This window comes from Chinchilla lanigera, unplaced genomic scaffold (genome assembly GCF_000276665.1).
Source record: "Chinchilla lanigera isolate Chin_1 unplaced genomic scaffold, ChiLan1.0 scaffold00007, whole genome shotgun sequence".
NCBI classification, from domain to species: Eukaryota; Metazoa; Chordata; class Mammalia; order Rodentia; family Chinchillidae; genus Chinchilla; species Chinchilla lanigera.
In genome coordinates, this window is record NW_004955408.1 from 12,761,369 (window position 1) to 12,779,197 (window position 17,829).

General features: G+C 40.2%; 1 protein-coding gene across 1 annotated transcript in view; it reads right to left on the minus strand.

Moving 5' to 3' along the window:
* Nucleotides 1–17,829, minus strand: part of Ebf1 (early B-cell factor 1) — a gene marked incomplete at its 5' end in the record, with an annotated part of 385,808 nt that overhangs the window by 25,476 nt on the left and 342,503 nt on the right. The window contains 1 exon segment of the mRNA XM_013508845.1: nucleotides 8,334–8,422. Coding sequence (XP_013364299.1) covers nucleotides 8,334–8,422 — 89 coding nt within the window.

Consider the following 17,829-nt stretch of genomic DNA (forward strand, 5'->3'; position numbering starts at 1 on the left):
GCAGAACAAATATCTAGCTTGAAAAAAAAAAAATGACCATTGAGTAAACACGGAGATATACTTGTCATATACATACATGTGTGTATATATAGCTGCGTGTAGATAAATACAGTATATTGATATTTTTGGACATCTACTATAGTTGAATTTGAACTAGTTCCTGCTAGAACTATGCTATATTTTAAACATACTTAAGGAGGCAAACTAGAGTTTCTTTTTGCTTCTTAAATTATTGACTATCATCAGTTACCACAGGTACCTTTAGCTGAATGATATCGGTAAATAATGATTCCCAAGGTTTTACCGACAGTCTTGAGTATCACTGCAATTAAAATACATCAACTCAAGACTGCTGGGGATTGTTACTTATTATTCCAATGCTTAACTGATGTGTAACTCAGGGCTGAAAAGAGTGAGCAGGCTTCTGACCTGGTAAAGTCTCTGCTCCTAAGGACTTTGGGGTTTAATAGGACAAGGCTGGCGTCTGGGAGGTGGAGATGGGCTTGTCCTTTGTTCTTCCTCTTACTTCTTAAATTCACAAGTAATTATATTCGGTGCCTCTGCACACAGGCTGTGATACGACGCAGGTTAAACTGAATTCTCATCAAGAGCTCAGTGCTGAAAAAGAACTTGAGAGAATTCCAGAACTCAGGTGTTGGATGATTGCTTTTACAAGTCCTCACCACAATGACTCTGCAGCCCAAGAGCATCATCTCCAAGGTCTGTCTGGGTATGTTTTTAATTCTTGCTGCCTCTTTCGCCTACCTCAGCCATTTGTGAGCTAACCTCAGTCGATGCCGCTACTTCCCTCCTCCTCCCAGCCAAGCTGGGGGATTTTGCGATTAGTTTGCAAAAACGCCTCTCCTTGAAATTCCTTTTTCTTCATTCTAGGAGGCCGTGCTTAGTACACTGGCTCTGGGCTTCACGTGCAAGGGACTTGGCTCACACCCATGCTCTTCTGCACAGGAGCAGAGTCAAACGTATGCCTCTGCTTCCTCATTGGTAAAGTAGGGTTAATACCAGCACTAGGTTCGGTGAACACAGTTAGTGCCTCCCAGGCAACAGCCAGCAAGAGTATTTATTGATAATCTTCACTTAGTTTCCAGAGAGCTTTAGCAAACTATGTATATTCTTGAACTCAGTGTGGATTGTGTGCCCCAAGTACTATTTGAGGAATAACCCCATTTACAAACCACTACAGAGATTCCGAATGGACTAATGGTGATGAAGTAGGGTGCAGTCAAAAATTTCCAGTTACTCCTCTCTGAGTCTCAGTTTCCTCATCTCTAAAATGGGCATAACACAGTAAAAATAGGAACTCACTCTACTACAAGTGAGTTAAGCATAAAATAGTTTAAAGAAGTGAGAATTATTATTTTGGGGGGGTCACTAGCATTTTAATGAAGCTACAATCTCTTTCCCAGAGTTACACGCACATGCACACACACAATGCTGCATACAATTTCATAGGTACTCAGGACAGGTCTAGGCTAAATTAAACTGATAACAGCAAATAAGTAGTAGGGGCTCCCAAAGTTCTACACCGAACACATGATTAAAATGGAGAATGGAATTTGCCTGTAACTTTTCTGGCAGAGATAGAGGAGGGAGAGGGGAAATGGACTGCATTCCAGTGTTTGAGTTTTTGACAAGAGAATGCAGAGACAAGATGTTCGCAAAGACAAAATGTTTCCTGGAATCAAACTCAAGTGTGGTTTTCCATAGAGTTGAATATACCATAAGATTTGCATTTGTTCCTGAGTTTTTGTTTGAATACAGGCACTTTCGCTGCTGGATGTAGTGTTAATAGAGTTTCCTTACAACAGAAAGGAAACAAATAATCTAGGCATGGTGACACATGCCTGTAATCTCAGCACTCTGTGAGGCTGAGGCAGGAGGATTTTAAATTCAAGCCAATCCAGGGAAACTTACCAAGACCCTGTCTCAAAATAAACTGAAAGGAATACGCTGGGAGGGGAGAAGGAGAGAGAGAGAGAGACAGACAGACAGACAAGGGCCACAGAGTACAAGAAAAAGATGTTGATACAGGATTTTTCTTTATCCTTTACTGAAATCCTTAGTCACCCCCTTTTCCTGCTAGGAGGCAATGTGGTTATGCAAAGATTTCTTATTTGTATTTTCACTGATGCAACTCCAGGTTTTGAATTACTGATAGTCTTTGTATAAAGACTAAAACAATAAAAACATAATTAGAATACATTGTATACAGCCGACTCCAGTTTTATTTTGCCCCAGCTCTGTATTTATGATAAATCGCTAAACACGAATGCTCTTTAGGGAGGGTGATTTTGGGTCTCGCTTCTCTGCTGAGCAAAAACAGTGCCTCTGACTGGAGCCTGAATTTCAATTTTGCAAGTGTACAGTTCAACTGAATATTATTTGGCACAGTGCAGCGTGCAACTGAGCCACTAAATGGCTGATTTACTAAATTATTATTAGATGAGCCCTTGCTGTTCCAAATGAAAGTGCAGTCACTGTCTTCCTTCATGGTGTGTTCAAATTGTTCTGTGTTTAAATATTCAGCATGAGGCTAATGTGAACTGATGAACTGAGACTATAAACATTCACTTTCAATACAGATAGAGCGATAGAGAGGTAACATACCATGTGGCCCGTGGAGGTGAAAATGATTTATATTTAAGGGTGTTGCTCCCTACTTCCATTACTTTAAGGTAATCTTAATTAGCCCGGTGTTTGTAATGACTCACTCCCATGTACAGGAAGAGCTGCTTTGTGGAGACGGAGAGCTTTGAATGCCACCGAAAAGAGGCCACCATGAAGATTTGCTGCTTCAGTTGTTCCAAACCTGGAATTTTATTCATGGCAGGCTCCACAGCAAAAGCAGAACAGTGGGTCTCCCTGAGCAACTATGGGGTTTGACAGTCAGTGTGTTTTTAGAGCCACCGATAGGACCTACTATCTGCCCTTCCCACATTCTTCCCCTTGCAATCCAGTTCCCTGGCAGTATACATCTTCTCCCTGGCCACGCTGGCACGCAGTCTGCACCATGGACAGCTAGCTTCTGTACTGACACCTGCTGGAATGAACAACCCTTGGCTTCTTGGATGAATGGAAGCCCTCCTGTCTCCTCTCCTTTGAGGGCAGTTATAGGCAAGCACTTAAAATACTGTGATCACTTACAGTAGATTAGAATTTTTTATTGGTGCTGTGTTGCCATAACAACATGAAGACAGCAGATGACTTAAGCTAGGCTTGCAAAGCAAAAGGCTGCTCATCTGGCAGTTAAAATGAATACAGTTCATTTCACAAGTTTCCCATATGGACTCTTAGTGTATGGTAATGAGGGGACCATATGGCGAGAGAAAATGCACTGAGAACAATTGGGTTCCACTGGCTGAGTGAGAAGCTGGGAGAGAAAACCCGGGTGAGAGACTCGGGTACGCTCTCGGGGTTCAAGGTTTGGCTGAGGTTTGTTTGGGAGGATTGTTTTCCATAGGGGTTTCGAGTTTCTTAATCCATTCCTTAATATGTCGGCTGTGCGAAATGACAAACATCTTGCAAATTTTGCAATATCATTCATCACAAACTGTCAGCAGTGTTTGCAAATCTGACTTGCAAGATCTTTTAAATGTGTTGTTCTTAAAAGGCAACAGTACCAAGTTTTTAGACAAAGTGCAGGAAAATTTAAGCACTTCTGACAAGCAGAAACATTAACAGTAATCATTTTTAAAACACTCACATCTTTTGCCTGCATGTTTAGCTGTAAATAATGCTAGAATGTATAAAAGCTTTAAAGTAAAAAAATGTAATAAATACTTTTTATTATGTTTCATAAAGGATAAAAAATGCTTCCAGCCATGCACATGTGCTCTCTATCCATGTGAACATATAGAGATGGATCACTCCATTCCCCTTACTACCAAGCAGATTGGAAACGGAGGAGGACAGCTTGGAAAAGCCTTTACAGTCGATTCTGTACCATACATGCTTCATAAAAGATGAATATAAATGCATTAGTTAGACACGGTGAGCTAAATTAGAAGGTCAAGCAGGGCTGGGAGGACTGAAAAATCACACAACCAATGAGTGTAATTACTCTTTTTTAAGTCTATTAAGTGGTGTTGTTCTATCAGGGCTCAGGGGTATAGGACATGGAGAACAAGATAAAGTAATGTGTATTTATTACTCCCGCTGGATCAATTTACCAGATATTTTCAGCTCCATAAAGCAAAATACACAAATGCAGCCTTTGTTACTTTCCTCAAACTGCTTTATTTTCTCTAAAAGAGGGACTGACTCTTGGGGGAAGAAAAATCTGTGCCCTGTGGAGGTTGCTATGCCAGCCTCTCTCCATGGAGGGATGAGGGAAAGCTGCCGAGACTCTAAGCAGATCGGAGCTGGGTTCTGAGGAGGAAGGGGAAAGAGGAGGTAATCTGGACTCGAGGACGAATTCTTTGGGTTACCGAGTTGGAAGGGAAAGTGGGAATTCAGTGTGGTGGCCACAGTGAGGCTTTTGAACCCAAGGACCTGAGTTTGAGTCTCAGCTTCCCAACATGCTAGCTGTAACACCCCGCAAATCTCCAGGCTCTGGGGCTCTGACTCCTCGTCTGTGGAACGGGGGGCACACACTGCAGCGATGAGTGGTCCACATTTATTATGTTCTCCCCGAGTGCAGCAATACCTCTGTCTATTATCTCCTTAACTCCTGATGACAACGCCGTGGGCAGCCGCATTACAGAGGAGAAACCTGAGGCTTCAGACTTGCATGCTCCAAGAGGTGGATCTGGTTTCCACAGTCCACATCTGTCTGGCTTAGGAGACCCCTCTCTTGGCCTCCATGATGTGCAAAAGCCTTGAACGGTGCTGGCCTTATGATAGGCTCACAGTAAACATATCCTTGCTCCCCAGGGTTCACAGCTAACATGGGGAATGCTAAGCGCAAGGTACGCTCTCACTGCTTGATGCTAAAGCTCAGGGGGCACTCATGAAGAGAGCTAGAAACCGACAAGGAGGGGAAACATCTCTGGCCTTCAGAACTGAGACAGCACCTTGCCCAGTGTTTCTGGATTTCATCACTGAACCATCAGTACCCCAGCCTTTCTGCCTGACCATGCTCCCCTCTCCCTTCACCTCTACATTATAAGAAAACCCAACCTTGACCCCCAAGTCACATTCCTCCCCCTTCTGCCATGATTCACAGAAGGCAAGTCTGGTGAAATAGAACAGAATGCTGTGATTTAAACCCTTTAGACTGGCTTTCTCCCTGTGCATATGAAAAAGGAAACCAGAACACATCTAGGGTTAGCATAATTATAGTATTTAAAATATGTGTGTGCAGCAACTATCACTGAGGATGACTTTCAGAGAAGGACTCTGCTTGCTTCTGTTTGGGAAATGTGAAAAATTGTCTGTTTTTCCAGCTTTTCTCGAAAGACAGGCTGCAAGAAAAGCATGCCCAAGTTCTCTGAAAATGCATAAGCCTGTATACAAAGGCATATTATTATGGAAAGCTATCTGTTTGGTCTTTGGAGCAGTTTCATTTAACAGGATATGTGGGTGGTTGTATGAATCTAGCTTTGTCTATTCACAAACACATGGGTTTAATAAAGTGGAGTTTGTTTTTTGAGGTGTGTGGTCCGGAGCTCACGGAAACACTCCTGTTTGACAAACACTGACCATGATTCTGAGAAAGGTGGGGCCCATTTTCATCCCCCTAACAATGGACGGTGGGAGTATAAATCTCCCAAGTCCACAAGAATACTTTGTGCTGGCTCCATCCGCCACTTCCTGACCCTGCCCTTGAACCCTTGCTCCACCTTAACATTTGGAGCCAAGAGGACAGACACTGGGCTCTGAGTCACACAGAGAGCTTCCTGGGGTGGGCTCTGGCCTCAGTCCGTGCACGGTCAAGTGGCTAGATGCAAGCTGTGGAGTGTTTCCTTAACACACAAATCCATTGTGTCGTTGATTACTCTTCGTAAACCCAGGAAAAGGGGGTTGAGTGTTTCACCATCAGGCCACCAGGGACAAAGTGACACGTGTCTGCTATTTGTCCAACATCTCTGAACATAACATGCAACTGTAAAAATATTTTCAAAAGTAAGTACACAAAAACCAGCCCTATGTCCCTGTTTCTCTCCTTTCCTCACAAATAAGAAAAACACTGCTTAGCTTCTTTAGATCTCAACTACTAAATCAGCTTTGTCTCCTAGTTTTAATAAAGGTTTTTAGAGGGGAAGCTATGGGGCCAGATACTATGTTGAGGGCGCATGCAGGATTTCCTCTTGATTCTTACATGATCCTGTGAAGTCAGTATGATTATTACGCCCACTTTATAGATGAAGAAAATGAGGCGCAGAAGACACCTGTCTGCTCATAGGATTAGGGTTTCCTGAGCTGCAGAAACTGGGTAGAAAACCCACAGGCAAGGGTCCCACCCTCATCAACTGGCAAATAATCATAGTTGCCTTCTATTAAGCGGGAAGCAAAGTTTAACAAGCTGACACGATAGCACATGCACCATCCCCACTTGACAGATAAGGAAATTACGACACAGAAAAGTAAAGAAGTTTGATATAGGTTGCCTCACAAGCAAGTGACTAGGCTCTGAGCCCCACCTGTCCATCCAACCTGATTCTGCGGTCTGTGCCTTTCAACCTCTCCAGCAGACCCTAGATATCGGATGCTAAGTCAAATGCTAAATACAAAGTGAAGATGCTCCCATAAGAGAACAATGTTGAGAATCTAGGGTTTTCCCCATGCTCCTGTTCTACCACTAAGACAGGTAAAGCACTGACCATTAGGTAGACACACATCATTTTACCAGTGTGCCCCCCAGGAAGTGCATGGGAGCTATGTTCTTGCCAGACAGAGGGACACGAAGGTAAATATCTCCATAGAAAATCTATGCCGTGCCAAGAGACCGGTTGCTGTCTAAGACTCACTCAGGGTCAAAAAGGAAGGGAGCATCCCTTTCAAATACAAGATGTGAATACGCTGATGCATTGTGAGTTTCTTCCTCAGGTGAGGGGCTTTCAAGAAGTTTTCAGCACTGTCACCCATACACACTTGTTCTGGAGCTGAGCCTGAAAGCCAGGTGGTTCCCCCACTGAGGTCGGGATAGTAGACAGACAGACATTAGTGCCTGTCGTGGTCCTTCCTCTCTTTGAGCAGGTATTCCCTCTGTGACCCCCCACCCTGCACATGTGTGCATTGGCCTGAGGGGCAGTGGAGTCCCGGGAAGAACCTAACCTGACTGGGGCCTATCTATGCCTACAAAGGCAGCCAGGACACAGGTAGACTTTGATGCTGACCTGATTCCTCAAGCAGGTTCGCTGAGCTAGGAGGGACGTCAGCTTCAGTTCTGTGCGTGTTTTACAAGAATGCATTGCCCTACAAATGATAGCTCTGTAGACTGGCTCCAGCAAGAAAGGACCTCTCAGCTACGACTCATTCAATCTCATGATTTTCACCTGTGTCATAAATGACTTCCTCTTGCTGTCAGTCAACAGTAAAAAGCAGCTCAACTAATTCTGCACTTGGAACCTCTGTAGCATCTAACTGTTGTCTATGCTGAGTTCTAACAAAACTTTGGTTGCATTTTTATTCATGATCAGCCACTGCTTTTTATTACGATCAGCTGAGTTTGCCAGTCTCTCCCACACAGGTCCCAAGTTCCTCAGGTACACAGTAGTCCATAAAGGTTCATTTCCCTCTTTCTGCACTAACAATAATTCACCACATATTACTGTATGTCATGGGTTACTCTGACTTGAATTTTTGTTTCACTTCTCATATATTTTTACTTTCTTTTCTAAATAGGCAAAGATACCTCAGGATGAAAGAGGCTGTCTTATTCGCCCACTCTCAAGATCTTCCAATAAATTTTCATTTGAGCTCTTTCTATCCCTGACAGGGGCAAGAACAGATCCCTGTGTAGGTAAAAATGTGGTATTCTTTTTGTTCACAGGAATTGGTATGATATGGTGATTAATTAACCCAGACTCTGGTTTGAAACTCAGTTTAACAGTTTACATGCTGTGTGATCTTGGGCAAATTATTTAAATTCTCTTGGCTTTATTATTCTCCCCCTGAAAACAGAAAAGGTAATAGTACCAACCTCAGAGAGTTTTGAGATGATGAAATGACATAATATATGTTAAAGTAAGCACAGCAATGCCTAGCACATAGAGCTTACTACTTTTATGACTTCTTACCTTATAGACCCAAACACATAAAGCACAACATGAGCCTGCTATCTTTAAGTTAATTTTTATCCATAGCAGCACTTTTTGCCAATCACTGAAGTCCAACTATTCAGAAACCATAACACGAAAAGGAGATCTCCTGACCTTTGGCAAACGCTCTGGGTCGCCAGGATGCCTGGGAATGACCTTCTGTAATCTCTGGAAACCATAATCAATGGTAGGTTCATTGAGCGCTGCAATGAAGAAGTCAAACAATTAGAACATTTTCAGGAAATAAAGCAGAACATGATTTGCAAAATGGATGCCGCCGAAATAGCTGGGAAGTGCAAAGTTTAATTGATACTCTTCAATTAGATCATCCAGCGATCATATGAATGATCTCTTTGCGGGCTGTTTCCACCCTCATCTTATCTTCTGCTACTGACCAAATTCTGTATTCCTTACCATAAACAGAAAGTAAAATGATATTTGATGTGAGGTCTCAGCATTCACTCAGTTTAGTTCAGAAGCTCAGATCAAAACAAATATGGGTTTGTTGAGGGGACATCTACTTTTAAACAGCAGGAAAACTAAAGTCTCTGCTCAAAAGTTGCTGCAACACAGTGGACCCTGCTAGCTTAGCACCTTCTATGCGCTGAGGATTGTGGAGGCAGGGGAGGGACAGAGATGGGTCTTCTGAGACACATGACAGAGTGTATAAAGAGGTAGGTACTGAGGATGCCCTGGTTCCAAACCTCACATCTGAAATTATAGAGCCTTCCACCAACATTGGTATTATTTCAAGAAAAAGATAAATCTCTGTGGAGTACTAGCATAGAGTAACTGAGTGCCCAAGAATAATTCCTTAAAAGACTCAAAGACCTGTAATAACATTCGGAGGCAACTGGTCTTGCTGAGCCGTTATTAATTAAACTCCCTTAAATTAAACACAGCATAGTCTGTCTATCAGTTTCAAGAATTCCTCCCTGAGATACAAAATATCTTCAGCCTGTCTTATCTGAGAATGTGGAAAAACATGGTAGCTCTATCCTCTGTCCTTTTATGCTTGATCCTGTAAGTAGTGGGTAAGTGGAGCTTTTCTTTTAGTTTAGCCAGACAGAGTATTCAACCACACATTTTCTCCTTTCCTGAATAAAAAGACAGTTTTTGTCACTCTGGCATTCAGCTATACATTAGAAAACAGTTGCCACATGCTTTACTTTAAATGCATTTTCCATTAACCTAAATTTTAAAAGTAAGATTCGTACTACTACTAACTTTAAAAAACTGTATTAAATTCAAATAGGTCCCAAGGCTAATGGAAGCAATTTGTATACCAACCCAAACTGACTGGCCCACTTTTCAAAATACAGGTATGATAATCTTGCGGTTTTAAAAGGACATTTAAATTGAAAGACTGTGAATTTAGTACATAATTATACCAATAGAACCCTTTAACTTGTCAACTTGTAAATCTAAAAGGCTATCAATCATTTCTAGAGAGGAAATAAACCTTAAAATTCCTTGATTGACAGTGCTTACTTTTTATGTAAGAAAAAAAAGTGGGGGAGGGAATCCCTGCATAAAGTGGCCAGAAATCCATTTACAAAAGTACATTGTTTTACATAGGTGAGTAAAAAGCCAATAATTATACCCCCAAAAGACACATAAATCAGAGTAAGTACTTTTTCCACACTTGTATATTTTAAGTTGGAGTGAACTTCAAGTAACTTTTTATTAAAAAGATTTTTCCCAAATGCAATGCTTATTGAAGTTGTTAATAAAGCTGCATTTTCATTTAGGATAACATAATCATTTTTTGCAAATATGAGAGTTAGCAAATCCTGCTCCCTTTCCAAGCGGTAAACTTTCAACCCATCTCTTCTGGAAATGAACTACAATTACACCCAGGTGTACCAAATCCCTCTATACTAGTATTTGAGTTAAGGCACAATATTTATTATTCCTCCTATTTTATGAATTACTTTCTAAACCCTTGAGAAGAATTCTTTTTTCAAATTAGACTTGTAGAGTAAAAGCCATAGAACTCTTTATGCAGGGACATGGTTACTCGTAAAATCTATGGTATTTGATCAAGAAATGCATATGACAGGAATGAGACTGAGGTTTAAATTATTTACCATATCCACCCCCATCCATAATATTAATTGCCAACGAAATGTTTAACCATGAATAGTAGCTTGAGACAATTGAATGCATTATTTTAGTATCTGAAAACATAATTCAGCACCTTAAAAATTCCAATTCTTGGCTTTATTTTATCAGAGTCTAAGCCACCAATAAAATTTAAATACTTGGCCCACCCCTTCAATCATTTGCATAATGAAGTCCTATTGTATCTGGAAACTCATGGCTTTTAATTGAAAAGACTAATACATTGGGGGGTGATGTGATTTCCTGCTAGAAGGCCAACTCACAGCAAAATGACTGACACCGAATATCAACAGTTAAAAGAATCAATTGAAATATCATATGGAACTAATAGCTAAAGAACTTAGGAGAAATCATTCTGCTCCCACAAAAAGTAATTGAAATAGATATATTAACTCATTATTCAAAGACAAATAAGCATCTGCTTTATGAAAGTATACCATGAGAGAGGACATATCATAAATAGTAAGATAAAGCTCCTGATTTATTTCCCATGTCTTAATGATTTGCCTTCTGCTCATATTTTTAAACATGCTGGCCTGTATTCAATGTAGGTAAGGAATTTTACAAAGGAGTTGCCTATCCTTTGAGCTATCCACAATGCTTCCAATAATGGTAGGCAAGACAAAGCACGCTGTCCTAAATCCAAACGAACTAGTGATTTCCCTGATGGCACTGACTGCAGAAAAATATTAAATCAATTACTAAGTGGAAGGGGGCACCTAATAAAGATTGTAAAAAAAAAAACACGCACACACTCCTCCCCCTGGAAAAATAGATTAAAAATCTTAGAAAGAGGGCAGGGTGAAACAGAATGTGACGCAATAGAATAGAATACGACGGGCATATGGAACAGAATATGATGTAGCCCATAAAAGCAACGTCATGGGGAAACATTATTTGCTGATGTGCAATACTAAATTGAAAAGCAAATTATGGGAACATATGTACAATATGGTTAATTTTTTTAGTGAGCACAAATGGAATAAAGAAAATTTGTCTATGTACAAACTGCTGAACATTAGTTGTTTCTAAATAGCAGATCTGAAAGTGCTTTTCTTCTCCCTCTTTCTCCTGTGCATTTTCTATGTTTGCCACAATGAACATGTATTACTTTTATAATCAAAGAAAAAGGTTAGGAGCAAGAGATTGTTGCTGAGCTGGAATCTGACCTGCTTATATAAAGTAATGACATAAGAAACTGTGCCTTAAAAGGGGTCTGTATACCCTTTAATAACCTGGCATAGGTTATTACAGACCATAAGAAAAATAAGTAGTATACTTTTGGCCAGTTGTATAAATATGTGACTATTCGTAAACTCTCTGAAAATCAACAGAGAGGGTAATGGGAAGGAATCATAAAGAATGGTATATTTATTTCATCAGTGGGGCGAGTCGTACCTCAGGGACATACATCTACTCTGCAAGAATGTAATATAAAGTTTACTCTTCAACAAAGTGACCTCATTGTACTCAAGTGCAGGGCTCAGGGAGCACCAGTAGAAATGTGACTACTCAACATTTTCCCTTGCAAACTGGGGCAGTTCCGAGAATCTGGTAGAAAAAGAAAAAACAACTTAATTGGACATAATTACCCATAAATAAAGAAGCCTGAGCAACTTAGGTTGAAAACAGAAAAACAGATCAAGATGTAAGCTGCAAAAGGAATAGAATCATGAGACCATCCTGTGTGGCCCTGCTTCCAAACACTTCATCCTCTGTCTGAAAGGATCTGAGACAGTGTTGCCCTATCCAGTTAGGGGTGATAACAGAAAGGTCCCATGGTTTGGTTTATCCCAAATAGGAAAGTCTTAATGTCTAACTCCTCAGAATAAAAGGGGACCCAGGAATGCACTTTTGAATTACAAAAGACATCAGATTATCCAGTTATTCAGTAATTATTTGTAGAGCCCTCCATATGCGTTTGTAAGAATTAGCTGTTTTGTGTCACCGTATCATAAGCCATTATAAGTAAACACTCTGTAACCATAATGCAACCCAAAAGTTGGAACCTTGCGCAGACTCTCCATCCAGGATTCTCCTCCTGAGCAACCCTCCGCTGCCCTGTCTCCCGCATTATTACCTCTTCTGCTCCTGTTTCTGACAAAGCCTTCACCAAGGTCACATTACCCGTAAAGGGCACAAGAGCTTAAGCGCAGATCAGACTATTGGGACCCACCACTGAATTCAAGATATCTTGCACTCACCCCCTTCAAACATATTTACCGGTATATAGATGTTTACAGAATAAGCTCGGTACAACCTTACAGAGCTGGGTGCAGTATGCTAGAATAAATCTGAAACTTTGCTTCTGTTCTTAAAAAGCAGGTTAGGTGGTACTCAGCAGGAGAGCTAGCTTCCAGGGCACATGCCTTGGGTGAGATGTGAGAAAGGCCCTCTCCGCACAGCTATGATGTGACACTGGGAACGGATACTGGGAAGGGGGGTGCTACAGGCATGGGGTTGGCACTTCAGCTGCACTAAACCTCTTTTTTTAAAAAAGAAGTTAATTAAATGGTTAAAAATATCAAACCATTCCTCTGACTGCATTCAGGGTACTTAAGAATAACTTTAGGTTCCTTCCTAGCTCATCATCTTAGAATTCCCTAAAGGAAACCAGTAACTTTCCATTCTGAACCAGTCTCTATTAAGCCTTTCTCCTTATGGGCTTCAACCCAAGTGCTGACCAGAACAGAAAAGCTCTGGTCATAGAAAGTTATTTTTACAATGTCCAAATTCTCATGCAGCATGAAATGCTAGTTGCAAAGAAAATTTAGATAACACAACTAGATTTTATGGACTGATACTAATCATAAGATTATCAAATTTAATTAAGATATCTAGTAATGAGTGAGTTTTAACCAAATTTACATGTGGCCTTTTTGTTTTTAAAGGAAATCCACTTCACAAACATGTTAAGGTAAAAAAAAAAAAATCTCTTTCAGGGAATTTATTTGTAACTTAAAGTCCTATAATCAAGACAGATGTACTGACAGTTATGAACATTGATTGTTCCCTGTTAGGGATTTCCTTATAAAAAAGCATCACGCCTCCATCTTCCTTAACTTTTGAATACTTACTCCTGAACACAATGGAAATGAGGCTGGAGAATAGTGCTCCCAGACACCGGGAAAAAGTGCTCTGTGTGCCTTTCCAACGTGAGCTAGCAGAGTTCCCTGCTTTTATAGCTCAGCGTCTCACTTCAGTGCTTTAACATATTTCTGGGGTTTTAATTTCCTTTTTTTAATGGTTGTGTGACATGATGTCATTTTGACTGGAAGTAAAAAGAAATGCAGATATCAGGAAGGTAATATTTATATTCTATTGCCATTTAATGTCCAAACAAATATGTAGACTCTATGCCAAGTAATAAATAAAACGTCGTAGCCAAGGCAATGATAAAACTAGCACCTGGGTCTTCAACCTTCCCTGGTGACTATTCTATGTTTGAACTAAAGGAGTAACAGTCAAGCATTTCCCTTCAAGACAGATCCATTCTGGGCATGAGAGTTATTTCATATGTGTTAGACAGAGCCTTTTTCTCCCCTAATGGCCCATTTTTCCTCAGTCACTAAATTAACAAGCAAGGTAAACAATAAAACAGCACGTTATCTTCATGAACCTAGCTTTAAGATGACTTTAAAATATATCAATGAAAAAGTCAACCGGAAACCTAAACAAGAGCCAGAAACACCGTTAATGAAGACACTTGTTACATTTGCAGCCATTTGCCTGTTTCGTTACTTGCCTACGTGTTCAGTGCCCAAGTAGTGTGCCAGGTCAGCTCATCCGTGGAAGAGATACACTCCCTGAGAAGCCAAAAACCAAATCCCTTGCCAGGGGAGCCCTGCTTTCATTGTGGCATGCTGTTCTGACCTGGCCTGGTGGCTGCCGCAAGTCAGGAGAACTTCTGGAGCAAAGTTCTGCAGCTGGGGAAAGCTGTGACTTAAAGCGGCAAGGAGGCAAGAGTAAGCCAATATGAGCAGAAATAACCCCAAGGGGCCAAAGAAAGGTCTGCCCCTACTTAGTTGTTGTCTTCAAACCCTTTGATATATTGCAACAGCTTTGAGCTTCAAAAATCAAGCAAAGAAACAATATGTCTCTCTACCAAAGGCATAATCAGAGCTACCAGGTAGCTTGTATAGCTACGTCCTTGTTTGAAGGAGCAGGAGTGGGGGGCATACAAAGCAAGCAGACAGGAGCCAAAGCCAGCCGGAAAGGGAAGAACCCAGGATGAAGAAACACAACATACAGAGAAGCTGAGGAAGAGGACCCTGAGGACTACACTGAAATGCAAAAACTGACCAACCAAACAATTAATATCTCCTCAAGAAGCAAAAGCAATATATAGAAGAAGGAAGAATGAATTGCTTTTGTTTTTAAAGTAAAATAGTTTGGCTGGCTTTCTAAATGTATAAGTAAAACAATCCTATTATATAAAAACATTTTAAAAACACAAAAAATGGGAGGAAGACCCATAATATCTAAGTAGTATTTATATTTTAGTATGTATATATCCTTTCAGACATTTTCACAATACTATTTTGCATCAATATAGATTACATGCATTTTTATATACACCCTACTCATCTTCATGGTTGTGGCACATTGTATTATAGAGGTGATCATAATTTATGTAACAAACCCCTATTAAAATGGATACAGGTTCCTTCCTCCTCTTTCCCAAATTTCATAGCTCTAAGGTGAGTAATCATGAACAAAACTCAGGACAAATTCCTGGATGAAAGAATATGCACATTTCAAGTCTCTCCATACATATATTTCCTAACTGTCCTTCATAAAATTTATACTGATTTATACTTCAGTGGGTGACTTTTAAAGGCATCTGCAAATGAAGACTAATTTTTAAAGATTTCACATCTTGAACTCAATTATTCTGTAAGTTATAAGGACCTCTGAAGATTTTTAGTAGATGTTAATGATCACAATGATTCCTTGTAGAGGTGTCATTTCAAAATACCCTGAAGTCATAGAAGACCCTTTTCCCAGTAATATTAAAGTGCTTTATAGACATTACTTCATAGATTCCTATAATATGCCCTTGACAAAGATGCTAAAAATTACTACTATCAATTGAGAGGTGGGAAACTGAGGCACTGAAAGAACTGGTTGCATGCATTAGCGCAGAAGCCTCAGAATTTTTCCCCAGGGCAACTATACCAATATGACTATTTTATTTTAATATTGGTGAATCTCAATTTGCAGCATATGGACAAGTGCTGATACCAAATTAATTAAACTGTTCATCTTTTAGCATATATCTATGACGCAAAACTCTGGCAGTAACAGGAATCTTTATGCCCTAAATCCTGACCTTACACAGATGAATAATGAATACAGTTCTTCTGTATTAGCTTGTTGGTCTGATTTCTTTACTAAAACTCACTACACCAACAAACAAAATATTTGCGGGGAGGCTACCCTGGGATTTTAAACTTGCCCCTGAATCATCAAGAAACTTGATTTCTATCTCATGATGTTCTCCTATACCTCTGAGCTTGTGAAGTCTTTTGGGGGAAGAAAGACATAGTGTTGTTGAAATACATTAAACCAATTTATTTCATACCAAAACCACTTGGTATTTTCTAGAAGATCCTTAGTGAGAAGTTCCTGGCAGAAGTGGGGCATCTCCTCCTGAACAGTCCCCCTCCTTCCCTGGAGGTTCACATGCTATTTAAAACAGGAAATAGGTGAGCTGACAATTAGGGAAAACTGCTCTCTCTAAATGTGATATAGTTCAGAAAACTTGCCCCTGTTATTGTGTATGATGTGCTGTGATCAGCTGGCCTTCCAGGAAGCTTAATTTAGGTCTCCAAGTTTAAAATCAAAATTAAATCCCTCAAGCAAACGGAAGTTTAATCTTCATGATTTTTTCCCCTTTTAATCTTTCACTTTGGATTATTTTTTAAATTGGATCATTTGTGATTAGGTTTTAAGGCCAGATTTACTCCTTTAAGGGCGAAAAGAAGGATGATTTTCCCTGTGTAATAGATGATGGTGTTTAAATACTGAAGGCCAACACACTCTGTCTTTTTTAACGTTTAAGGATAAATCCACAATTCTCTTCCCCACTGACATATCTTCTGATATAACCAGAGTAATATTACTTCTATAATTGTTCTTCAGATTTCTTCCCGAAGAGTTTTGACAATAACTGTTATCAAGGGGGTGAAATCACCTAGCCTGTCTGATAAACATGTTTTCTTAGGCTCCCACTCCAGCGAGTGCTGTGACACCGTACTTTTATCATCCGGTGTGTGTTCAGAATGAGCTTAGAACAGCAATTGCCGGGAATAGGCAGGCGATAAACCGCATTGATTTAACACATCTTGTTTTCAATCATGCTTGGATTTTCTGAGCACGCATTTTTCCTGTACTTCAGCTTGTAGCTTTTATCTGACGAGCTGATCCCTTTTCACTGGAAAATGAAAAGGTCGCACAATAAGGCACGGTTTACTGGAACTTGAACACGCACCAGGGAAAGTATTTTAGATAAATACTGTCAGACATAGTGGAGCTGAATTTCAACAACACAATTGCTAAACAACAATACTTATTACTCTCCTAGAACAAGCCTACCACCAACATAGGGCTCTCAGCAGGGGACAGCACCAAATCAGGCGCCAAACCTGAAAAACCCTTTGCTGATCCTCGCACTAACCAAGCACAGAGTCCTGGGCTGAGGTCTTACTTGTGATTGTTAATAGCACAGTTTGATGAGACAACTCGAAAAACTACTTCCACTGTTCAGAGAGTTGTTTTCTCTAAACCGCTGGGCAGGTTCAGAAGAGTTTGGATACTGCAGTGATGGTGGAACTCTGCAGATGTGCAGATATAGGAGAAAAAAATATCCCAAGAAAAGTGAAATGAAAGTGGCTGCACATAACTCATCAGTTCCACAAATAAGGCAAGGAAGGACTTGTTCCTGGGAGATATTAGATGACCAGGTGATTATTTGACCATTCTTTAACAATATCAAAATGAACTCACAACACGTATTCCATGCAGACAAATACATTAGCCACTCAGGTAAGCCTAGAAACTTGCATTGGCCTAAACTCTAATTTAAATAGCATTCTGATAGGAAATAAATGAAATCAGCTTTCTTCAGCATAAACTCAGCTGAAATGGTTAGTTTCGTGAGCACCATTATCCAAGACTTAGCCAGAAAGCCTCTCCTACTTGAGTTTAGAGTCTGCAACTCCTTCCTTTCAGCCTTAATGAGCTGCTTATACCTGTGTTCAGCATTGGGCTCTAGAGCTGTTTACAGTTCCCCAAGAACCTCAACACTCCTTTCAAAGCATCCCTAAGCCAGAAGAAAAGCCCAACAATTCCCTTAACTACTTAAAGCCAAATAATTCAATATTTATGTTCTGAACAATTTAGTAGCCATTGGAGTTAAAGAGAATGTATTGAAAGAAAAATAATAAAATATCTCTATATCATTTGAAAATACAAAATCACTTCC